The 27,092-nt window shown below is 40.2% G+C and overlaps 1 protein-coding gene across 14 annotated transcripts in view; it reads right to left on the bottom strand.

Moving 5' to 3' along the window:
- Positions 1-27,092, bottom strand: part of CACNA2D1 (calcium voltage-gated channel auxiliary subunit alpha2delta 1) — a 524,460-nt gene that overhangs the window by 232,743 nt on the left and 264,625 nt on the right. For all 14 annotated transcript variants that reach the window (XM_070069807.1, XM_070069805.1, XM_070069803.1 and 11 more), the window contains 1 exon segment: positions 15,462-15,521. In XM_070069807.1, coding sequence (XP_069925908.1) covers positions 15,462-15,521 — 60 coding nt within the window.

Consider the following 27,092-nt stretch of genomic DNA (forward strand, 5'->3'; position numbering starts at 1 on the left):
ACCCATTTCCAATGTTCTAAACTTCTGCAGGCTTCTTCTGTGCTTACTCTGTGTGAATGCAGACAGGAAAGCAAAGGTGCGTGACAATGTCACACAATGCGATTTCATTTTCTGTGGATTAAAAGCATTCCAGGCCTCCAACCTTCTCCACTTACCACCAGAAGAAATTTAGGGGATTAAAATCTAGCTTATTAATATAATAAAATAACTCTATAAATCAGATTGTCAGAGAAAAGCCTGTTTAAAAATAAAAAAAAAAAAAAAACTCCCAGAAAGCCTCAGGATTAGTATCTATAAGAATAAAATAAAGGAAACATTGATATTCTCTGTCAGTTTAGTTTGTTTTCCTTCTAGGCAAAGAAACAGGCTTAAGTCACATTGAATATATGATTTGGTCATTTTCACTCAGAACAAGGATTCTGAAAATAGAATTTGGCTGTAGGACCATCAAACATCAACTTTAGACTTATGACAACTTGGATTCTGCGGTGGGCACTCTCCTGATTGCAACTAATGATTTTTATTTCAAAATCCAACACCCTCCCCACCCCAAACATAAATGTCTCAGATTTTCAAATAAAAGTGTGCACATGTAAAATGTATTAGATTTTACTGACTGTGAGTAATAAGGTGATAGAATTCCAAAGTTCATACAAACACTAAGATTGTAGACTTATTATCAGGAGAGCCCAAAGGCATAAAAGAAGGGGTTAGCATTGTGGCACAGGTTAACCATCTCCAGTGATGCTGGAGATGTCCCATACGGGAGCACCAGTTCAGGTCCCATGCTGCTCCACTTCTGATCCAGATCCCCACTGCATCTGGGAAAGCAGAAGATAGCCCAAGTGCTTGGGCCCCTGCCATCCACATGCGAGACCTGAATGGAAGTCCAAACTCCTGATTTTGATCTGGCCCAGCCCCTACTGTTATACCTATTTGGGGAGTAAACAAGCAGATAGAAGATTCTCTCCCCCACCACCACCACCAGGCTTTAAAGAACCAGGCTGAATATTTATACATCTCCCTATCTTCCCACAATGCAAGCGAACAATTTATCAAAGAGGGCATGCTGATCCTGTTCTGCTCTTGTTATTTTATGTGCCAAATGTGTTCATTTGGAAATTTTTAAAATTATGTTTCAAAAAGGAAACAGCACTTTTGTGAGCAAATCAGAACTCTGTGGAATGTAACAACTTTGTGTATGTTAAAGGTGGTTGCTAAATGTATACCTTGCAGAAGAGCCCACCACAAAGCAAACAGTAGACATTTGAGCCAAGTTTTGTTAAAAAACAAAACAAACTTGACTGATTGCTGTTAGGTCATCGTTGGAAACATCCTCAGCTTCTACATATTGTAGCATTATTTGTATTTCCTTTAAGCGAAAACCTACTCAAGAGTCTTGGGCAAAGGCTCACCTGCATGATTTCAATTAAGTATAACAACTCTGCTGCTGGCACCAATATTGTTCCACTTAATTAACCAAAAAACTGTGACTTACAAATTTTAAAATTCGCTACAGGTTTCACAATGAGAAGTAAGTAAACTCTTTTTGGCATGTTGCCTGGCAATCTTCTCTATCAGTAATGGTATTCTAAATATAATAGATTTTACTTTCTTCATGATAAAAAGACTTAACATTAGACACTAAAAAATGACTATACACTTAATGCTAGACATCAAATATACTTTTTAATGATGGTGTCAGAAACACAATATACTCTTTGTAGTAAAATCATTACATTTCATGTGCAAATGGTGACTTCTGGTACGTGTTTAAATACCACAGTTCTTGTTCCATGCTCTCAAGATTTGCATTGCTTTAAACTGCATTTTTTTCTTCATCATATTTTCTAATAATTTGCTTTAAAGCAGAATTTTTTTTAATAGCTCACTGGTATCTGAGGTAGCATGAGATATATACTTTCAGGGAAATGAGCGGAGAGCCTAGAAGCTAAGCCACCAGCTATGTCTCACATCAGAGTATCTGAATTCAATTCCCAGATGCAGCTCCCAGTTCCAGCCTTCTACCAACGAAGATCCTGGAAGTCAGTGGTAATGTAGCTGAGTCCTTGCCACCCACGTGAGAGACCTGGGTTAAGTTCCCGGTCAGCATACATTTGGGAAGTGAACTAGTAATGGAAAGGTAGCTCTCGTTAGCTGGCTCGCTCGCTCTCTATCTCTGTGTGTATGTGTGTGTGTGTGTGTATGTACCAGCTATCCCTATCCATGTATCTCTTTCTGCCTCCAAATAAATTATATATATATATATATACACACACACACACATATTTATTTCAAGAACACTTGTGTTAGAAATGCCCTATTTTGGCTTAGAAAATGCAGTTAATTTTACAACCACCTACAGTTTTTTTTTTTTTCATTTTTTCCTAATAAATTCTAGACAAAAAAATAAGGATCATCACATTACAATAAAAGCCATGACTTCATAGTTTCGGTCTAAATCTTAATAGACTTCTTAGGGCTGGCACTGTGGTACAGTGGGTTAAGCTCCGGCATCCTATATGGGCACTGGTTTGAGACCCGGTTGCTCCACTCCGTTCCAGCTCTCTGCCATGGCCTGGGAAAGCAGTAGAAGATGGCCAAAGTCCTTGGGACCCTGTACCCGCGTGGGAGACCCAGAAGATGCTCCTGGCTTCGGATGGGTACAGCTCCGGCTGTTGCGGCCAACTGGGGAGTGAACCATCGGATAGAAGACCTCTCTCTTTCTCTCTCTCTCTCTCTGCCTCTCCTCTCTCTGTGTAACTCTGACTTTCAAATAAATAAATAAATCTTTAAAATAAATAGACTTCTTAAACACTTAAAGGCTTCCTGGGATGCACAAAGGAAAGAGCCTATTTGTGAGGTACAGGAGCAATTCATCTAAATACAAGCCCTAACCCACCCTACATCCTCTCTTCATAAACTTTCCTCATCACCTTACATAAACCTGCTAGTTGATTCAGAGATTCAGAAATCTTGCAGAGCCATTTTTTGGGAAGGGGAAAGAAGGAAAAAACACCACCCATAGACATGAAACCCTAAAACAAAAGGAAGAACTAATGCCTATGGTTTTCATGGTCCCAGAGAAATTACAATCCTATTCATTAAAATAGTGGGGGAAATGGGCAGGAAAAAAAAAACAAAAGGAGAAAGAAAAAAAAGAAGATAAAATTTTGCAGGTGAGGTTACAAAGTTAAGTTGGCAAAGAAGTTGCCTGAATGTAGAGAAAAAAAAAGGTAGATGGATGCCACATTAGAGAAGCTACATGAAAACAAAACAAACAAACAAACAAAGGACAGAGCAGTTAAAAGACTAAAGAAGATACCAGCTATGGAAAACAGAAAAGGTGGCTCACTAACACTAAGCAGTGCTCATGAAGAAGGGGGCATTAAAACACACACAGGCGTGCTGCGAGAAAACATCTCTGAATCGAAATTAAAACTTTGATAGGAAAATATCAAACAGTTCATAACAAGGTGGATCACTCTTCGTTCATGCTCAAGAATGACGACTGAATCATTAGGAAACCAGTGAGGAAATCATGCCACTTTAGGGCGGGATGTAGGGACTGGAAATAGACTGACTGCAGACTTTAACACTGAAAGAACACAGTGAAGCAATGTCCCAAAAGGTTGAGGAAAGCAATACATACCTTTCCAATGCTTACTGCACGTGCAAAATGGCCAGATATTCTCAGGCCTACACACACACACACACACACACACACACACACACACACTGGATTTGAATGGGCCAACTCTCTCCTTTTTCGAAGTACTTGACAACAAAAGCCAGTGAAACTATGAATTGAAAAGGGACGTAGGTCAGCAGTAGAGTAACTGCCATAAAAAGTATTGTGGATACAATTTAGTCCATCAACATGCAGAAACATGGAGTGGCCATTTGGCACAGTAGTCCACCTGCCTCTCAGGACGCCAGCACCCCATATCAGAGGGCCTAGGTTCGAGTCCTGGCTCCTCTACCCATTTCAGTTTCCTGGTGCGCAGTGGGAAGCAGAGGTGCTGGCTCAAACAGGTGGGTCCCCAGCACCCACAAGGAGACCCAGATTGAGTCCCCAGTTGCTGGCTTTGGCCTGCTCCAGCGTGGTAGGTGCAAACATCCAGGGAGTGAGGCAGTGGATGGGAGATCTGTCTGTCTGTATTTACAACCAGGATTAAACACAGTGCAGGTCATGATTACAATGCATAAGAGAAATATTAACAATGTAAAAGTAATAACTTACACTAAGCACTTGGCACAGTGGTTAAAAATGATGCTTTGGACATTCATGACCCATAAAATTGTGCCCTGGTCCTGGTTCCACTTCCAATTCCAGCTCTCTGCTGATGCACACCCTGAGAGAAGGCAGGTGATGGCTCAAGTATCCACCAACCCATGTGGGGAACCCATATTGAGTTTCAGGCTCCTGGATTCAGCGTGGCCCAGCTCTGGCTATTTTAGACGGGGAGTGAACCAGCACATGGGGGCTCTCTGTATGTTTCTCTCTCTCTGCTTTTAGATTAAATACTTTTAAATAAAAGTAATAATTTAAGAAGACCTGAGAGGAGTGAAAAAGGTATGGAGAAATGTGAACATGCTCAATGATTCAAATTGGAATGGACCCTGATAATAAATTCATACATTCCATGCTTCCTATATAATGCCTGGGTCTTATTTTGTATCTCATGAAAAAATGCATACCAAAAGAGATAAATAGATAAACGGAACATGATGCTTTTGAGAGATATCTTTGGTTGTAGAGATTTGTAAAGATTTAATTATTTCAGAGATAGACACTCAAGAACTTCCTTCCAATGCTTCACTCCCCAAATGAATCAAACAGTGGAATCGTGGCCAGACTGAAGCCTAGAGCCCAGAGCTCAATCCAGTTCTTCCCTGTAGGTGGCAGGGACCCAAGCACTTGGGTCACCACCATTGCCTCTTGGGGTGCCCCTCAGCAGGAAGCTGGAGTTGGGAGCAGAGCCAGGACTCAAACCCAAGCTGCCACAATGCTGGCCCCTGATTATCAATAATTTTTATGTCTAAATCAAATTTATTTTCCATTCAGTCTTATTTTTAAGCTTTAGAACTGCAGTTTGAGGGACTGACATATGGCACAGTGGATAAACCTGCTGCCGACTATGTCGGCATCCCACATGGGCACACGTTCCTGTCCCAGCTGCTCCACTACTGATCCAGCTCCTTGCTGATGCGTCTGGGAAAGCAGCAGAAGATCCACGTGGCAGACCTGGAGGGAGCTCCTGGATCCTGAATTCAGCCAGGCTCCATCCTGCCCTGTGTTGCCATTTGAAGTGAACCAGCAGATACATCTCTGTCTCTCCCTCTCTCTCTCTAACTCTTTAACATAAATAAATAAATCTGAAAAAAAAAAAGAGAACTGCATTTTGTTTCATCATTTTTCTTTTCATAATCAGTAAGCTGTCCAGTCAGGGGTGGTTGAGCTTTATTTAACCTCATGACATCAGTTACACAGGCTCACTGCAGAGAGATCTACAGTGTCCTGGCTCCATATCCATTGGAGGTTTCTGAGAACCTTGGTGGAAGGGTGTAAGGTAGAATTGAGGGTTAAAAAAAAAATCTTTCCAGGTAATCCTTAGAAGATTTTCAGTAGAAGTAACGTCATATGGAAAAACATTGCAGTAAAAATCAATCGGTTTTTGCAATGTAACAATTTTTTAATTTTTAGAATCTCATCATTTAATTAACATAATATGCCCTATGACACACAATATTACAATCCCATTCTTTAACATTCAGCAGTTACAAGTTCTCTTTGATTTTCTTGCTTTTGGCCCAAAATATGCCTTCAGTGGAAGCAAAAGCAGGTGTTTGGCATTTACTATCTTAAATCTGTAGTCACAAAAAGACTTCACATTTTCTATCATTAGTTTTGGCAAATGGTAATATTTTGCTCTTTTTTATCTGTTGTTACACGTATGGCCTGGATTTTACTGTTGTTGCTGCTAAATCGGCACAGTTCCCACAGGCACTTTGAGAAATGCGTCAAGTTGCTTTCTAAATTTGGGTTTGTATCACCTATGCTATTCTGTTCTGGTATTTGGCCGACTTTCTGCTTTAAAATTTTACAACTTGTTCATCTTAGTTCTTTCTAAAAATGTGTGTGTCAGGATATGCAAATCAACATTGATCACTATCTTATAAAATTGGCTATTAAAGTCTTTTTTTTTCCCCAAAACAGAAGTCTCATGATTCTTCTGTATCTAACTGATGGCCTCAAAAGTCTCACTTGCCCATGTACATATGAGAGATCAACACAAAGCTTATGGAACATTTGTAACGTGAAGAAACTAAGCATGGAATGCAAAACCTTTTGGGACCAAAGTAAACTTGTCTTGTCTTTTCATTTGTCCATGAACTTTCTGAACTGGGATCAGAAAGTTGAGTCATGGGGCCAACGATGTGGTGCACTAGGTTAATCCTCCACTTGTGGCGCTGGCATCCCATATGGGCACTAGTTCTAGTCCCGGCTGCTCCACTTCCAGTCCAGCCCTCTGCTATGGCCTAGGAAAGCAGTAGAAGATGGCCCAAGTCCTTGGGCCCCTGCACCAGCATCGAAGACTGGGAGGAGGCACCTGGCTCCTGGCTTCGGATCAGTGCAGATCCAGCCGTTGTGGCCATTTGGGGGGTGAACCATCAGAAGGAAGACCTCTTTCTCTCTCACACTGTCTGTAACTCTACCTGTCAAATAAATTAAAATCTTAAAAAAAAAAAAAAAGAAAGAAAGTTGGGTCATGACTATAGAGTTTGTGCAAGATTATGGCTGAGGTTCCTTTGGCAACAGTTTAATGAGGGAAAAGAATACAAATTTATTTACTGTAACTTTTAAATCAGACAGAAACCTTAGTAAGGAAATGAAGACTCAAAGGAACAAGACGACAAATTTTACGCAAGATTTAGTAGAAAAGATGTGGGGAAGTAGAACTGGGTAAAAAAGGATGATCTAGTGGTCCCAATCTGGGGGAACATGACAAGGCCTGTAGCTCACACTCTTCCATGTCCCTGAGCCTTCAAAATAAGGAGGCCCCTTTCCTCTAACGAGGGAAGGGCATGTCATCAATGAGATTCTCAGGACATACTTCAGGGAAGAAGGGGGGTGGGCGGGGCAGACAGAGACCTTCCTGCCTCGCAGATCGCTCCAGTTCCTTCATCTCAAAATATTTATGGAAGAGTGTGACCCGAACCCCATTATTACAACTGTGTAAAGCCAATCTGTGGATACCATAGGATAACAGTGCAAGCTCTCATAACATGATGAGTAATTTCACAATTATTCTGCATGCAGAACGTGGATGTTTTAGACAAAAATGGCAGTGGCAGAGGTAAAATCAAAGAAATGTGTTCATGACATATTTTGGATTTGGAATTGACAGAATTTGCAGATGCACTATGCATGGTTGTGGCAGAGGTAGGAATTAAGAATTAATTCTCAACATTGGCTATATTACCTGAGATAGGGATGTTGACAGATGATCATTATACTAGTAGAGAAAATAATGAAAACAACTCTTTGTCAGGGTAGCAATACTACTATGCAGAAACAGCTGGATCAATAGGCTTTGGAGTGACAAAAGAAGTGGGGTGGAATATCCTCTAAATTCAATGAAATGGATGAGGTGTCTCCGGCTATATGGGCATTTAAAATGACAGAGTAAGAGCCCCAGATTTAGAACACATCTGAGATCATGTTAAAAAAAATAATAGGAAGGAAGCAGGCAGGAAGGAATAGAAGGAAAGAAGGCAGGCAAGAGCCGTGCTGCAGCACAGTGGGTTCAGCTGCCACTTGCAATGCTGGTATGCCAGCTGGGGGACCAGCTGGAGTTCAGGTTGCTCCGCTTCTGCTCTCATTGCCTGCAATGCTGCAGGGAGCTCAAGGACTTCACAGTTTGGGATACAGCAATGGCAAATGGAGCACAGTGGTTAACGGGTCTGGCAGATGATCACTAGACGAGATGAATGGCTATCAAGGGGCGGTGCCAACTTCCCTGGAAACACCTGGAGTTTCTAGCAATTTTTTCCTGGGGAGAGAGATGATGCCAAGGAAACAGAGTGACAACTATTGTGCATCTCACAGAGATAAATTTGCGGATGGCAACAACAAGCCAAAATTTTTCAGATAAAGAAAATTCTACTCAAAAAGATAATTTTGCCGAAAGTGCACAACAAATTGTTGGCAAAATTTGAAGTATAACTCCAGGCCCACTGCTCTGTAAGTATACCACAACTGTAGACAAATATATTCGCAAATACAAAGGGCAGTTCAAACAAATTCTTTGTTCTCTCTCCAATAATACTGACATTTCCAAGTAAAAGCAGGTATCTATTACTACAAGTATGTTCTTTTTAACAAAAATCATTACTATCTGTCAAGGATTGCAAAAAAATATGGTTTTCTTTTAATGCATTAATCACCATTCTTATCACCAGGAAGTTTACATTTTAGGAATCACTTTTCATACATTCATTGGCTGGAAGTCAACTGATTATTTCCTAAAGAAGAGGGAACAGGGGCAGGTGTTTGGCACAGTGGTGAAAATACTGCTTGGGATGCCAGCATCCCATATCAGATGCCTAAGTTCAAGTCTTAGCTCCACTCCCAATTCTAGTTTTCTGCTAATGCACACCGTGGGAGGCAACAGGAAATGCCTCAAGCCCTTGGGTTCCTGACAACCACATGGGTGACCCAAACTAAACTCCGAGTTCCTGGGTCTGGGCTGGTCCAGCCCCAGCTGTTGCATGCACTTGGGGAGTGAACCAGTAGATGTCAGAAGCTCGCTCATTCGCGCTCTCTCTGCCTTTAAAATAAAATAAATAATGAAGAAACATAGGTGAAGAACAGGAAAGAAAGACTCCCCAAAAGATGGAGACAAGAAAATTATACACTTGGGTATGTACTTGAAAAGGAATATAATGGGAATTAAAGGATCATGTATTTACTTAAATTTAGTTATTAATCCCATTTTCCACAAACTTTTTTTTTTTTTTTTTTTTTTTTTTTTTTTTTTTTGACAGGCAGAGTGGACAGTGAGAGAGAGAGACAGAGAGAAAGGTCTTCCTTTGCCGTTGGTTCACCCTCCAATGGCCGCCGCGGCCGGCGCGCTGCGGCCGGCGCACCGCACCGATCCGATGGCAGGAGCCAGGAGCCAGGTGCTTTTCCTGGTCTCCCATGGGGTGCAGGGCCCAAGCACCTGGGCCATCCTCCACTGCACTCCCTGGCCACAGCAGAGGGCTGGCCTGGAAGAGGGGCAACCGGGACAGAATCCGGCGCCCCGACCGGGACTAGAACCCGGTGTGCCGGCGCCGCTAGGCGGAGGATTAGCCTAGTGAGCCGCGGCGCCGGCCCACAAACTTTTTAAATTTATTTATTTACTTATTTTTACTTGGTGGAAAGGCAGAGAGACAGATATCAGCCCTCTGCTGGCTCACTTCTTAAATGCCTGCAACACTTGGGACTGGGCCAGGATGAAATCAGGAGCTGGGAACTCGATCCAAGTCTTCTACACGGTGTGCCAAGTCCTCCCAGGGTGTGCATCAGCAGGAAGCTGCACTCAGGAGCAGAGTCGAGACTCAAAACCAGACATTCAGACACAGTATGCATGCATCCAAAGTGTTTTCTAATTGCTGCACTGAGCACTAGCCTCATGGGAAGGCTTAAACAAATCCAACATTGGTGGGGCAAAGTCATGAAGAAGTGGAGAGAGAACAGTTTTCTAGGCCGAAATCATCAAAACGTCTGTGGGTAAAGAAAATAATATTGCTTTAAAAAAAATCAAGCAGTTTACTCTGTGCTTTGGGGTTAAGTATTGGTATTTAGCTGCCAGAGATATATTGCAATAGAAACCTTAGATAAAGTTAGACAGGGCCAAGTCAGATAGGGCTTGGTATACACATACTCTCTCTGTCTCATCCTCATTCTCTCTCTCTCTCTCTAGATGTAGATATATAGTGTGTATACACACAAACACACACACACATATATATATATGAAAGATATATATATACATACACGTATGAATCAAAGGCAGAGTTACACAGAAAGATAGAGAAAGAGAGAGAGATCTTCCCTCTGCTGGTTCACTCTCCAAATGACTGCAATGGCCAGACCTAAATCAGGAGCATGGGACTCCATCTGGGGTTCCCACATGGGCATAGAGCCCCAGTTATCTGGGCCACCTAGCACTGCCTTCACAGGCATATTAGCAGGGAGCTGGATCAGAACTGGACAGCTAGGACTCAAACTGGTGCTCCTAGTCTCAGGCTGCTTAACATGCTGCACCATAATGCCAGCCTCGACCCAACATATATTTGAAATAGAGTCACTGGAAATTTTTAAACATGAAGTGAACTGGATGGATGTTTATGCAGTAAATCTTCATAGACCATACATTATATGTACATTATGGTAATTTGGAATACTAATTCAATTTTTACATCTTTTATTTGTTTTACGATTTAGAAATGACTACTATAACCACCCTTCATTGTACATAAGTGGTGTCCAAAATTTTCAGTAAAATGCAACTAAAGTCATACTGAGCCTAAGGAAGTCTGGGTTCAAAAACCCGTTTGACAGCTGCAATTTGGCACCAGCTGGTGGCAGGAATCAATTCCAGATTAAATATCAACGAGGATGATCCTGGGGTCTCTTCGTGATGGGAATTTTTAGAAGCCTGGCCGCAGTTCCGGGAATCCCTCCATAATTTAGCACCGGTTTCATAATCTTGGCATCTTCAGACACTCAGGCAGCAGACTGGGTCCTAATAAACAGACATACCACCTCCACCTCCCCACCCCCTAAGTCAGGGATGCCTGGCCCCCTCTAACATTTACGCCTCTTTCTGATTTGTGGAGGGATGGGGAAGGGATATGAAAAATTTACCCAGCCTCATTTATTTCCACATTTACATTATCATAGGATACATCATTATGGTGTCTTACTGTACCTATGTGCTTATACTGACTGTCTGCAGTAGAAATAATAGAAAACTGAGACAAGGGAGATCATTAGAAAATATTAAAAATTCTTAAATGTTTATTTTTTTCTCCAGATAATAATTATTATTTTCTTTCCTTTTTCAATATAGAAAACAAAAGGTATAGGTTTTCATCCAGGATAGCCGACAATTTAAAGTCCATGGTTCAGTGTTAAAACACTCTTACCATGCACATTTATTCTAGTTAGAATACATGAACAAAAACAGCAAGGCACTATTGAGTAGTCTGACTTTTCTCATTAAATCAGTTTTTCAGAATTTTTGAATAAGCAAATTTTGCATCAGAGCCCCTTTTAATCTATCTTGATAATGAGGACAGAATCTCCGAAGTATTCCAAGATGCAATGATAGATATATTGTTTCCTCTACACAGCAAAAATACTGTGGAAATATACAACCATGCAAGCTTCTGATGCAAAGGGCAGTACAACCAGAGGAAGAGACAAAGAAAGACTAAACCAAGCCAGAGCCTTAAATTACGTTCATGATCCATCAAACGCATTTGGTCATTAAGACAGAATGCAGCTCCTCCACCTTTCACCTCTGAAAATCAGCGATTTCATCTCCAGGACGCACACCAAGTCATCACTTAGAACAGTGTTTGTCTTCATGAGTTATACCCAAAGCAAACACAGCCTGTTTTCCTATTCCCCGTATTCACAAATGTCTGTGCTACAATCAACAAGAACAATGCAATCCCGTGAAATGAATGACAGATGAAATGATTAAACACCTAATATCAGCTCCTATTATTTTTACTCATAAAACACAAAACTTTCAGTACTATAATTTTAAGTGACATTTGAAAGTATGACTTGGCAAAATGATTTTAAAAATCATAAAATGAAAGCTATATTGATGAACTAAATGAGCCTATTCACATTCAATAACATTCAACTTCACTAGAAAAATATCCACCTTCTAATTGACTTCTGTGAAACTATACTGAAAAGAGCTCTTCAAATGTTTTATTTACTGGCCAATTTCTAGATGTCTGTACTCAGCCTATTAGCTGGTGCTAATAAGCCCTACATAAAGTTCCTAGTTATTAAAATCCAAATTAGGCACCCCTTATGTTTATACATGTGTAGGGACAATTAATATTGCAGGCTTAGTTGGAAGCAAAATTGCTTTAGTTAACCAACCATTGCAATGCAATCAAATGAGATTTCAAATGCAATTGGAAAAGATCTGTTTGGTAGAAATAATTGCATTTATTTCATTCACAGTTTTCGAAGCTTTTTTTTCCCCAGCTGTCCTTAATAAAATAATTTGTCAATCACAAGTGACATAAAATATCACTTGTAACACCCATAAGTGACCGGGAGACCTGAAAGGCAGCTGGTAGACATAGCTTATTTACAAATATTGGCTTGAACTTGTAAATGCATGACCACATAAATCTCAATCCATTTAGAGCATAGACCCTTTGTTCCCTCCACTGTACATTCAGTTGGGAATTAAGGCAGAGCTGAGGGAAAGTGAGAATTACAGGACAACTTTTGTTGTTGCCAGCACATCCTGCCATGCCTTTTGTTCTTGTTGTTCATGAGATTTCTCTACATTACACAGTAGGGAATGTTAATCAACATTTTGCCTAAGTAATATTAATGAAACTTGCCCACTTGTACTTGAGGGAAGAAGCGGAATGTTATATTTCTTTTTGAAATGTTAATGTACCTTTTAGGAAATTATTTCTGCCTTCTAAATCATCTCAGTGCTAAATTATTAAAGGATGGCATTAAAGGACTACTGCACTGATACAAATAGTTAAATACCTTAAAAGATGAAAGGATTAAAAAGTTTAAAAGGAGGGCCTTGTGGGAGATGGTAGCACTTAACTTCAAATGTATGTTGAAAATACAGATTTAATCTGCAATTTTTTGTGCCTTCTCACAAAACAAGGAGAGATCTAATGTTGATGATTTTGTATTTCAAACCATGAATCTGACTTGTGCTGTGGCATTAAAGATGTATTGAACTTATTTTTATGTAGCTATCTCTAAACTAAAGCACCATCTAGTTTATCAGGGGAAAAAACGGGACAAGTGCGTCTTACTTTTCACTTATCTGAGTCTTAAGGTTAGGTAACCTTCATTCAGCTTCTATTCTCTGAGCATAAAATGGTCCTTCAATCTCCATGTTCAATCACCACCTGGCATTTCAAAAGGCAGGCCTATTGTACAGACTTGATGTCTGACCACCATGGTAAGATACGGAAAATACCAAGTCTCAGGGTATACACCTTGACAGGCATGTGTCCTGTGAATATCACCCACATTCCTTCAAGACGACTACTCAGGAAGTGAGTTGACAAGGCTTGAAAGTGGCCTTGCTGGTCCTCCCTGTAACAGTCTCTTTTGACGTATCAATATGTGTATAATTGCTAAATACCTTGTGAGGTCATCTAGGGGGAATCAGAAATAGAATTTGTTCAAGAGTTCTCCCACTCAGTGACCACTTTTTGCTAATAGTCCTAACACTCACTGAGTAAACTTTCTATTTTTTATGGAACTACATGAGTCTGAGTATATAGGCACTGAAAGTATGTAAATGAGGGTTTACATTTCATCGTAAATTGTTTTTTCACATTTTGACAACTTACAAGAACACAATTAAAATCACTGGCATCTCAGAGTTGAATTGGCTTCTTTTGCTTTAAAGAATGAAATAAATAAAATGACACGGTGCCTAACAATTGACGATGGCTTGGATTCAATAAAATATGTTAATAGCCAACATGTGTTGAGTCTTTTTGTGTTACACATTAGGGTTACCCATTACATGCAGCAGGCAAAAAGGCATTAGCAAAATGCTAATGTAGTGTTAGCCCAAAGTTAAGGCATTTACTGTACACCTGGGGAAGGAAACTTTCTATGCAGAAAGCAATAGTCAAATGAAACATCAATAATATAAAAGCCATTACTGAAACCCTCCTTGTCATGTTATTCTTTCTAGATCATTATGCCTTTGAAAACAGAAATATATATATACAATTTAGTAAATGATTAATTAAAATACTACCAAATTATTTTAATGTAGATAGAAAACAGTTTTTTGACCAGCACATGTATAATCTATACGTTACAAAGGCTAATTTTGTGTGACCTTAGTGAGCCTTTAAGTTCTCCAATTTACTCAGGACTTAAATTAAAATAGTGCCAAGGGCACTATACAATACTAGGCAGACTATATTGCCTAACTTTACATACATTATACTTTACACTGCTTTTGCCATGCCAGTTGTTCTTATTGCGAGTCACTTCCATTTAATATTAGTATATTTTTAGTATATTTTGGTGTAAAATTATTTTGAAATCTAGGCAAAGTTTTCCCATGAAACACATTTTCCATTGAATTTTGAAGACCAAGTATACCTATCATTTGAGAATGTTTCTGCACCAAAAACTTATCTTTTATTTCCATTTTCCATTAGCTTTTTCAGGTACCCTTCTAATATCACTTAATGTTTTTTTACTTTGATACACAACAAAACCATAAACACACAGAGTAACGTGCAGATTTCCTAAACCTTAGTTTAGCGTTCCATGGAAGCACAACTTTCCTAGCTCCAAACATGAGACTTTGGTTTTACAAAATATTAAACAGCACAATCTCTCACCTTCTAATTCTATTTTAAACATGGGTGCTACAATCCCATAAAGAGTTGTCTAAAATTGGTCTGTGATGAGGAACTGAAGAGATTTTTCACTATCAATCAAATAAATTCAAATCTCGGAGCAGAAGTATTTGGCCAAGTCGGGAAAAGAGACTTTCTTTTGCTCCTCATCTGTAAAAGGGTGCAGAGTTGAGACTGACCTCATGACAAAGGGTCTTCTCTGGCATTTGCACAATTAAATGAGGGACTCTTGGAGCACAAAATAAGTTTACAGAAAAAAATAACACATGCAAAAGCTGAAGTCAGCCAGCCTTTCTAAAATTAGGCCAGAAATGAAGACAGATTACTGCTAGCTAACGTGAAGCAAATTAAATTTGAGCAGGTTTAATATATTCAGTCTCACTTTAATCACAGGACCTACCATCAAGGTGATTGTAACAGGCAAACCTCCTATTAGTTACATACAGCATGTTTTTCAACAGTGGATTCGTAGTATCTCAAAAGACAATTCAGATACTGTCACTTAGGACTACCTTTAGTGAAACTTTTAATACCTTTAAATATACAAAAACTTTTCAAGAGGCTTTTAAATTTGCTTTATAAAACACAGAACATGAACAAGAACATTTCTGAGTCACTTAACAGGCATTAGTAACTCAAAAACAAATTTTTTTTAAAGCAACAAAGTACAGCTGTTTTTTTTTTCGTCTCTCAAGACCCTAAGATCTCACTATAAAGATTGTAATGTAATCAGAATGAGCCAAATTCACGATGTCAATCTACTTAAAAGTGATTAAAAGAGTTCTTACTGCAAAATCTTCCCTCCATTGGTGGGCTGCTTGAACTTTCTCTGCTTCCAAAGCCAGGCGCTGAAAAACAACAAGAAAAATAAATGTTGGAATTCACATGACCACATGCACTTGTGATTGTTACATAGAATGCTTGGGTTTTCTAATCAATTTTGGGGACACAAAAAAGACACAAGACTCCATATTTACAATTCATAAATTCTAAATTGTCATTTAACAACTTGATGCATGAGTATAGACTCTTTGGCAACATAAATAATACATCATTTTGAGCATCATTGGGTCAATTAAGAGTAGCATTCTCATTATGGTGCAGCGGGTAAAGGTGCCACCTGTGACTCCTGCATCCCACATAGGTGCAGGTTCAAGTCCCAGCTGGTTCCACTTCCAATCTAGCTCCCTGCTAATGGCCTGGGAAAAGCAGTGGAAGACAGCCCAAGTGCTTGGGTGACTACACCCATTTGGGAGACCCAGAGGAGGCTCTTGCCTTCAGCCTGGCCCAGCCCTGGCCACAGAAGCCATCTGGGGAGTGAATCAGTGGATGGAAGATCTCTCTCTCCTCTAGCTTCTCTCTGTAACTCTGATTTTTAAAGAAATAAATATTTTTTAAAAGTATCCTCAAATTACTAATATTTTGATTATTAGAAAAAAATTTAGTAAATATTAATTTGGATTAAAAAGTTTGTTGGAAAATACACTTAAAGAACTTTATAGCATATATTTCTATTAGTGGACAGGAAATGACACTGAAAGACTCATAAATGTGTGCTGAGCACTATATTAGGCACCTTTTTAATATAGCTAGCTAGTTTTCACAAAAAGCCACAAAAATGTAATAATTTCCTCTTTTCTGCAATACTTTTTTTTTTTCCTTAAGAAGTAGAGAACCAACTAAGCAATTACAGTTCCCTGCAGTGGCCAGGGCTGAAGCCAGGACCTAAGAACACAATCTAGCTCCCCACTGGGATGGCAGGAACCCAATTTCTCAAGCCATTGTCTTTGCTTTCCAGGGTCATCACTGGCAGGAAGCTGAAGACAGGGACCAGGAACTGGGACTCAAACCCATGTACTCAGACATAGTACGTGAGTATCTTAATCGCTAGATTAACTGTCTGGCCCTGCAGTCCATTCTTAATAGTCCTTTCAGAGATTTACCTGAGAGAGAATAAACTGAGTCCCCCCATCTCAGAATAGCTTTATGTCAGCATCACTCTCAACTACTAAAGTACTCAGAGAATTCCACGATGACCTATTTGTCCTTAACACCTTCAAAATTGTATTCCATTATGTTCTGTTGGAGATCATTTGTCTAGTGTCATCTAATGACTTTCTGTAGGCACTTGTGTTCCCTCTCCCCAGTAGTAGTTTTTTTTTTTTTCTATTTCCCAGTTTTACTACCATTTTTCCCATGTGATTAGCCTTCCCAGAAGGCAGTACCATGCAGTGATTCAGTCAGGAACCAAACCACTGGGTTGTAACTTCCAGCCCTTCCGCCCACCAGCTGTGCAACCTTGAGGACAGTTAAGTCTCTTATCAAATTTTCTCATGTGATCATGTGAAAACCTGCCTCAGAGGTTGGCCAAAAGATGAAATAAGCACTGAGAACAGTGCTGGGCAGAGAGAGAGCAAGGAGAGTTCTTGGCGTTCTGCTTGCCCCTGTGTCCCACTGAAGAGACAGCTCAGGACTGAGGTTACCTGTGACCTTCGCTACACAGTTGGGAGATGGTGGCAGAAACAGGCCAACGTAACAACAAATACAATAAATGTAAATGCACTACACTCACTTATTAAGTAACGGGATTTATCTGGCTAGGCTTTAGAAAAGCTTAAATCTCATAGCAATTGGCAGGCTTATGTCACCTGTGATCAATCACGATTTCTCAGTATGTGCTCTCCCTAATGAAGCCTGGTCTACACTGGACAATGGAATCATTTCATTAGACCATTATCAGCACACTGGCTTCTATCCCAGGAGTATACTAATATAATCTATTCATTTTCTAAGCTAATATATAGGTATCACCAGTGACCTTATAGTATCTCCTAAAGGGACATCTCAGTTTAAGAATCCCCAAGATGGAATTTCAAGGAAAATACTTCACAGTCTGCTACTATGACAATGGTTTTGGCTATCAGCTGCTAGGCAAAAATGAAGAACAAGAGTTACTATTAACAACAATGTAGTGTATATTTTTCTTAGGAAAAAAAAAATTTTTTTCCACTTGCATTGTGGCACAGCAGGTTAAGCCTCTGCCTACAACTCTGGCATCCTATATGGGCACTGGTTTGAGTCCCAGCTGCTCCATGGCAGAGAGACTAGAAAAAGAGAGACAGAGACAGGACTCCCATCTGTTCCTTTACTCCCCCAGGGCCTGAAACAATCAACACTGGGCTGGGCTGAAGTCTGGGGCCAGGCACTCAATCTGGGTCTCCAAGAGGGGCAGCAGGGACCCAACCACTTGAGCCATCACTAGCTGCTTCCCACAGTGCTTATGACCAGAAAGCAGAGCCAGCACTCTAGGCACTTTGATTCACCAAACACATTTTAATCTGAAAAGCTTTTATGTTGTATATACCCACATTGGAAATTTACAAATACAATCATGAAAAATCGACTACTGTTATCATCTTTGTTCATTCCAAGAAAGGCATAATACTGAATTTTAGATATTTCATCTATTTTTGGAAAAACATAGTCACTGATGGTGCCCTTCCTTGGGCAAAAATCAGTTGGACCTTCCTTACAGGAAATTTACATGTCTTCTAGACACTTCAAGTCTCCACTTCTGGAACTTCCGGTTCCAGTCAAGTGACCTTTTATTTATAAAGCCAATAACCTACCATTAAATGCCATGGGTGAGCTGTGTTAAAACTGATCAAATCTCTAATAAAATGTGAGTATCCCTCTTTTCATAATTGGCTGTATAAGTATACCCAATAAAAATAATTTCTGAAAAAGGATATTGTATTTTTCACATTTAAGTTACTGCACAGTACAACACAGTACCAAGCATTGTAACCAGGGAGAACACCAGACACAAAGAAAGAACCTCGCTCAGCAGGGATACCTATAGGAGAAATTTGAACCTTAATTTGCTCTTATTAAAATAAATAAGAAAGGCTCATTGAAAGCTTTATTAAAAATGAGGTAACACATGTATATATGGGAACACGTATATGTGGACAAAGGATATTTACAATGTGTTATCTGTTTTATGAATGCATAGCTCCCTACTTATGTGTTTAAATATCAAAACAGAAAATAATTTTAAAGATTGGAAGGACTCACAACTTTAACAAAATGAACAATCCTAACATTCTGCACATTCCTCAAGAAGACTCTTTAGTTTCCCATAACACCTACGAAATGTGTAATCACCCTGAACATGTTGTAGTATCAGAAACAAAACCCTGACAGAAATGTATTTCAGGTCAAAGGAAAACTTCCTAGCAAATTAATAAAAATCATGAAATATGAAGAACAGAGCAGCAACAAAAAATCAAAGTGTTGATTTGCAAACTGACTTTCCATATTTCCTATCCTCAAATCCTAAGAGATCACTGCTAATCAGTGAAAACAGCTTTGGATATGCAGTAGTCTCCAAGAAGGAAAAAAAAAAAAAAAAAAGAGAGAGAGAGAATAGGAGAGGTTTAATCAGATAAGAAAAAGATCAGCTCCCTTGAAGTCTCATTCATTCTCAACCTTCGCTTCTTGTCATATTTTCTACCAGCAGTGAACCCTGTCAAGTGATATGAAAATCTAACAAAAGCTGTATAAAAAAGCTGTATAATTACAAGGTATATAAAGACATAATTCTTTCTGTAATCAATATCTAAATACATTATCTCTTAGAAACAAACCTATAAATAATTTGCTTCCCAGACTGTAAATTAATTCAGATTAAAGATAAAAGGAGTTTCCTAAATATTTAATTATAACATTTTTCCTTTTGATATCCTTGAAAGAAAACTGTCAGGGATCATATGACAGCTCAGTTAGACTTCAATAACGTTGATACTCATGCAAAAAAAGCAAGAAAGGACTTAGAGACACCATTCAAACAAATATCACTAAATTCCAAAACAATTTCTTAGGCTAATGTATGTCCAGATTTTTGTTTTAATAAAGGGGCAATAGATATCTATAACAGATTAATCCAAGTAAAAGATGCATGTGGTGTGTGGTATGTTATTCATAGTCAAACAGTTAACAACCAATAAGGATTAGCAAATCCTTAAAATATTATATTATTCCTATGTTGACAATGTAATTATCACTATAATGAGTTTCACCTACATTCATCAACAGGTTCTTAACATATTAAAAGGATCAGGATAATCACTTGATTGGCCTAACAATACCTATTGAAAAGAGCAGATTCAGATTAAGGTATTCAGGTATATCAATTAAATTGAAGCTTAGAGTATAATGAACAAATCTGGTCTCCAATTCTGGTGCTGCATTTTACTACAGATGGAATTGAAGGCAATGAAATTAATTTTTACAGCAACTAAAAGACTTGTCCACCTATGTATTTCCTACTTGGTATGACAAATATCTAGCTATTATAAACTCAGTACTGTTTTCCTTTCATTTGAAACACAGAAATAACAATGTAGAATAAACACTATGAAAACTATGACCACTGACAACCATTTCAACATGTAAATGAGAGTTAAATGAAAATCCCTGGGTGATCCCAAAATTTTCATTGTATTTGGCCCTGCGTTAAAGCTAGTATCTATAGAACACAATGGTGAGTCAAAAGTATATGCAACAAATGAATAAAGCAGTCAGTGAGTTCAATGTTATTTTTTTTTTACCATAAATGGTATGAAACAGGTGAATAGATCACTGAGCTGTGCCCTCCCAACTAATTTCCTGGGAAGTAGGGGGAGAGGCAGACAGTGTGATGTGACATTTCTCCAGCTTTTCTTATGCTGATGGGAACTCTTGAAAATCTCAACAGACAAGATCACAATTCCTCCATGAATATTTATTATTATACATATTCAATCTCAAAGGTAAAATGCTCTTGTCTAAGAACCTTAACTAAATAATGGGAAACAATGAAGTTTATTGAAATTCATATAAATGTAAGTGTCCAGTAGAATACTCCCAAAGCCTTTTAGCAACTTGTTATATCTTACTGAACAAAGATTTTACTATGAAAATCTTAATGTGTATAGAAGCTGCTCTATTTTTTATTGTATCTGTTATATCTTTGCATATTGTTTAAAATGTTTGTATGAAGTAACATTACCAATACTTTGAAAAAAATCTCTATTGGCTAAAGAAATCAGGCCCAAAATTAGGGTTTAAGGTTAAAACCGTATAAAACATGAATAGACTAACCAGTGTGAGTTAACTTTGGCTGCTTCAACATCTGATAACTGGCAACTAAATAAATTCATACATAAATGGACTGTAAGAAAAGTATTTAGGATAAGAAGTATAATGTACCTTTGCTTTATTGAATAAAAATTCGCAAAACACTTGCTATGTGTAAGGGTTTAGGAAACAAAAATACAGGCATAGTTCTTGCTTCTAAAAGGATTTTATGTACATATACCATATATACATTATAGAATCCTGAAATGGAGTTTGATTCCCTGATGCACTTTGAGTCAATCACGGACAGCCTGGCTGTGGGAGAAAGTAGGCTTTCATTTGTAAAGCACAGAGAAAGGTGCTAGGGGGCTGTCACTTAATCCCTAGGCTGCCCTATAAATTGAACTTGGGGGTGGCAGGTGCATGATCAGCTCATGAGAAGATCTCTGTGCACAGTCCCTTGGATTGTGTGAGGAGGCAGACGTGCAGTTAGGTCAGGTCTCTGTTGCAATAAGACGCAGAGTTCCCTTTAAGAGTGGGGAAAAATGCGTACTTTGAAGAAGCTGCCTTGAGCCAAGACCAAATTGCTGATAGCATCCCTGAGATAAGTGTCTAGTTTTATCAACAGCAAGACAAAATTGCCAGTCCCACCCACCTGATGGGTTTTCTGTTTTATCCTGAGCAAGCTAGACAGGATTACAATTCCAACCTGACTGATGGCTAGCTGCTGTGCTATCCCCTGTGTGGGGAGCAATCCGGACTGGACTAAGTTACTGAAATTAAGACTTATTCTATGCATCTGCTCTCCCACAACATGGCGTTGGGAGAGAAGTAAACAGCTTCCGCACAGCTGCCTCCAGTTCAACTAATAAACTGTAGGACTTGCTCCTGATTGGAGAGCAGCGTACTCGGCGTGTGGGCAGCCGAGTTGGGATTGGCGGAGGAGGACTATAAAGGAGGAGAGAGATGGCATGCACCAGGAACATCTATGGGGAACATCTAAGGGAACCCGTGCAGCCCCCGAGAAGAGCCGGCCGGCGGTGTGCCGCTCCCCTGCGGAAGTGGGGAATGTGGCCAGGGGGAACTGCCCTTCCACGGAGGTGGAAGGGACAGTAGCCAACCCGGGAAGAACCAGCAGCAAACCCGGGGAGGGCCGAGCAGACGAAAGAACAGCGCAGGGTCCTGTGTTGCTCCTCCACGAAGAGGGGGAGCGACACCCTGAAACTGTATAAAAGCCCCCACAGAGGCAAGTTTCTCAGGGTCTTTGTCCCTTGGAGCCCCTCCTCTTGACTGCTGCAGCAGGTTTCTGACTTCAATAAACCTTGCTTTGCTCACTGCCCCTGTCCACATGGAAATTCTTCTTTCACGTGAGGAGCTCTGAGACTGTCATCATCCTTCCTGTAACAACTGGACACAGGGAGATGGGGTTCTTTGGGGAGTTTTGATGCTGGGAGGGCAGATTTCAGTCTGGGAGCACCTGCAGATGGGAGCTGCTTTTTGTTGAGGGCCTGGAGTATCTGGGGAAAACCCTCAGGACAAGATTGAGCTTCAAGTGTCATCTAAGGAGGAGAGAAATGGCCTTGTGAGTCCTGTGACTGGGGACCCTCAAGAACCAGCTGAATCCTTCCCTGAATGTGCTGAGTTATTTTTTATTAAGGAATTCATTTGCAAAGAAACTTTAAGCTAAGGGAGGGAGATGACTGGAGCCTGACAGTCATCTAATATCTGCTCACAAGGTCCTGCACAGGGACTCGGTTTGATACACATGTATCATATCCTATGGCCAGCACCTGGTATTTGCTCCATCAAGCTCTGTCAATTGTTACAATACAGGAGAGCCCTGAAGAATGTCTGTGTGACAGGGTTTGGCCCACATCCTACATCAGAAGACCTGGATTCAACAGCTCCAGCTCTCCTTCTCGTTTTATAAGTAACATATCACAAATCACCTGGAAGTTCACCTGATTCACTTCCCCGACTCCTTTCCCAAACCCACAGAAACCTCTACAATGAATTGGCCTGTATCTGCTGACAGGTGTATCAGGTGTATTTTTTTTTTTAATTTTTTTTTTTTTTTTTGACAGGCAGAGTGGACAGTGAGAGAGAGAGAGACAGAGAGAAAGGTCTTCCTTTTGCCGTTGGTTCACCCTCCAATGGCCGCCGCGGCAGGCGCGCTGCGGCTGGCGCATCGCGCTGATCTGAAGCCAGGAGCCAGGTGCTTTTCCTGGTCTCCCATGCGGGTGCAGGGCCCAAGGACTTGGGCCATCCTCCACTGCACTCCCGGGCCATAGCAGAGAGCTGGCCTGGAAGAGGGGCAACCGGGACAGAATCCGGCACCCCGACCGGGACTAGAACCTGGTGTGCCGGCACCACAAGGCAGAGGATTAGCCTATTGAGCCACGGCGCCAGCTCAGAGTGTATTTTTTTAATCTGTAAATGCTACATAATATTGATATCGCTGATTCTTTTTCCCAACAAGCTGTGTGTGTGAGATCAATGGCAAAGAAAATTCCATCAACTAACTTCATGAGGGGAAGGATCTCCTAGGAAGAAACCTATCACCCTTTCAAGGGATAGCTTACCTTGAACAAAACATCAGCAAACATCAAAGAAAGATGAACTTTTCTCTGAAGGGAGGAGAGAACTTCAACTTTGCATGTGCCCCTGTCTAAAAACCAAAAAAGTCTGTGGACTCAAAAGGCTTGCATAGCCTTGGCAGCTCATGTCAACAGCCTCAGGTAATCACTGACATCATAAATAAGAGTATCAGCTGTTAAATCAACAACAGGAGTCACTGTGCACTTGCTCCCCATGTAGGACCTCTGTCCTTAATGAGTTGCACTATGAGAATTAACAGTAAAACTTGTCTTCAAACTGTACTTTATACTTTGTGTGTCTGTGTGGGTGCAAATAGTTGAAATCTCTACTTAGTATAGAGTTGGTCTTCTGCATATAAAGTCAATTAAAAAAATTTTAGTGGAAAATGGAATGGGAGAGGGAGTGGGAGGTGGGATGGGAGTGGGGGTGGGAGGGCAGGAATGGAGGAAAGAAAACACTATATCCCTAAAAGCTGTACATATGAAATTTGTATCCATTAAATAAAAACTGTCAACAACATAAAAAAAGACATCAGCTAAGGTCAGTGCTATAAGAGCAGCATTTTGCTGAGGACTTAGGACATGTAAAGACAACGAGTGGGAGACGGCAGAATGTCTCAGAAAATAAAACCATCTCCATGGGCCTAACTTTATGGCACAGAAGTTCTGTGAGAACACAGCGCACCTTTAGCATACCAACACAGAACAGGCCTTATTTAGAAGTCTACCCATGCTTTCTCTTCAGCAAGAAGCCATCCTTCGCTCCACAGGTGCTGCTCGTGCAGTTTGAAAGGCTCCACCCCACTACCTAAGCAAGGCAACTTAACCAGAGACACGTGCCATCCCCTCACTGTTAGCAATTCCACTCTTACAAAGACCATCAAATGCTGCTGTTACATCTTATGCTTGCCTAAACCATGCTTTGGCAGACTTCCTGTTTTAATTGAATGCCATGAACCAGGAGCATTTAATCACAATCACCATCTTTTATTCGCCACCTCCCCCCCCCCTTTTTCTCCTAGCAAGGCACACCAAACTGGATTTCAGGTTACACAATTTTTTAATATAATTTGATTTTAATTTAGGACAAATATTCAATATTGAAGGACTTTACCAAACTCTGTAAAAATATGTTTAGTTTAGCACCAGTCCATCCACTTGTTTAAAAAAAGAAAAAAAATGGGGGGAGGTTGTCTTCTTGCTCATTGTTTCTCATGAGAAACAAAACAGGCTAAGTAACATAAAGTTCAAAATACAAGTGCTTACTGGATACAAACATGAATGAATATGCCTTTCATTAAAAATACTCAAACAGAATTCCTAATAGGAATAAAGTAGGTGGGTCAGTTCTTTATCTCTATTCAAATAGTAAGGGGGGGGAGGGGAGAATTGGGAATGGAAGCTAAAGCTAGAGGGCCTCAGTTAGAAAGGACGCCCACCTACTGAAGCCTCAGTTTCCCCAAATGAGACCAAAAGAAATGGAGAGCAGAACACCGGGTGCTTGATGAATTTGCATGGTGTCCCTGTGCAGGGCGAGCACATCTTTTCTGCATCCCTCCCCTTGTACTTGGGCATCTTCATGCCTCCATAAATACTGAAATGATGACACGTGAGAAGCATCCAGATCCATCGTAAAACACAGAAGGCCAAACAACATATAGCCTTACCCTGTGTGCAGTGCACTATACGGTTTTGTTGATTGGGGTTTTTTTTTTTTTTTTTTTTGATAGCCAATTATTTCCTTGCATTGATGTCATGCCAGGTTATGTGAAATGAAAACCTCATACTACAAACTATTTTTGTTTCTAGGTAAGCTCTAATGTGTAATATATGCAAAACGTATAAATAAAACTAGCTGAAACCAGGCCAGTCATTTATTTTTCTATTTGTGGCCAAGTGAAAAATAAAACTTTGGAATGTGGCTTCTGGATCGTATTATTTAGATTCTAGCCCAGATCTGCCTTATTCAGGGCCTGTTTTTGAAATTAACCATGAGGCTTCAAGTCTAATCTTCAGAGATATAATTAGCTCCAGAAAATTGGCAGACTCTTGGAATACAGAAGCCAGGGGAAAGGAGCTATCATTCACTAAGAACATCAAAACTCCCATGGCAGTGGCCAAAGTAAATAATACACAACTGATCATTAGCATCACCTTTTTTTTTTTTTTTGTCTCCACAGCATAAAGCTAAAAGATTGTTCAACTGAATGTAATTTCCCTATCCATGCTACACTTTGCCACCTGCAAAGAATCTCTGCAGGAGCTTGTTCAACTCACCTGAATCTCACCCAGACCCTGCCCAATCCCACCACCAACCAAAGATGCTGATTCTATCCCTGGTGTCACTCCTGGAAATCTGCCTATATTTTAATAGGCTGTGATTTCTCCTTGCACTAAACTTTGAAAACACTCTACTAGAGGTTTTTAAAAATTAATATAATCTAGCTGGGTCTGTGGCAGAGATGTAAGCTAACACATGGAAAGCCACTCTGGGATTTTAGAGTGAATCTACAATCAGTCAACCTGTTCTCCAAACATGGGAAGCTGCTGCAGCCGCAGAAACCCAGGAAGGGGCCAGTGGGAAGCCGAGAGAGAATTTTGTCAGGAGAGAGGGACAGAGGGAGAGAGGGAGAAAGAAAGAAGGCAAGGGGCAGAAGGAGGAGAAGGAGGATAGGAATAGGGAGATGGAGAGTGTGTGGGTAGTGTGTGACAGAGAAGAAACCATGCACAGTAGGGGGAACTTATCTACATGGCTCTGGTGTTGAGCACTGGGGAGACTGTGGTCAGCAGCTGTCAGGGAGAGGAAGGACAAATGGTAAACAACTACACGGGGAAAGATTTTAACAAGCCCAAGGTGACAGGGTTCACTGTGTTTGAAGCAACTTCTACCGGGCCCCAAAATGGATGCCAAGAAAGCAACTGTATTTAAAGATTCATGACATATCATATCTGGTTGAGTCTACTTCAAAAGAAATGTTCATTGATCCATCTCTCGACCTGCAAACTCCCACCATCATGTATCGAACTGATGCCACCTTCACTTTGTCAGCAGCAGTTCTTAACCGCCCATGCAGTCTACACCTTGTTGCAGAGTCTTGGTGTTGCTAAACTATGACTCTCAAAGTGTGCCCGGACAGCTGGTGCAGCATCCCCTGGGAACCTGTTAGCCAAATTCTCAGATCAGAAACTCAGTCTATGATTTAACAAACGCTCCAGCCGACTGTGATGTACACCGAGGTTGGAGAAGCACCACTCTCAAGCACTGCTGGAGCAGAAGCCTCCTCATATGTTCACAGCAAGCTCTCTCTGCCATGGTAAAGAAACCAATCACAAAAAAAAAGCATTTGCTGTATGGTTCATCTTTGGAAAAATAAACCTAGTTAAGTCTGATGCATCAGACATACATAGGTGAGACAGCAGTCACTAATTGAAATACTAACCATTCAGAAATTAGCCATAATCTGGGATGTTGCCTTTAGTGGTTATTATAGTTGGAAAATTTTCATCTCTGAGAAGTTAATTTTATTTTGAAACTGTAAAATAATGAACAAGGCAAAATGGCACTTGTCTTTTAGACGAAATATGTGAAACCACAGCACAGGATGTTAGTCAAATGTATGCTAGAATCTGGAGAAATGTTACCGATGCCTCAACAAAATGCACTAAAATTCATTCATTCTCATCAATAAACTGCATTTTGTA

This window comes from Oryctolagus cuniculus, chromosome 3 (assembly GCF_964237555.1).
Source record: "Oryctolagus cuniculus chromosome 3, mOryCun1.1, whole genome shotgun sequence".
NCBI classification, from domain to species: domain Eukaryota; kingdom Metazoa; phylum Chordata; class Mammalia; order Lagomorpha; family Leporidae; genus Oryctolagus; species Oryctolagus cuniculus.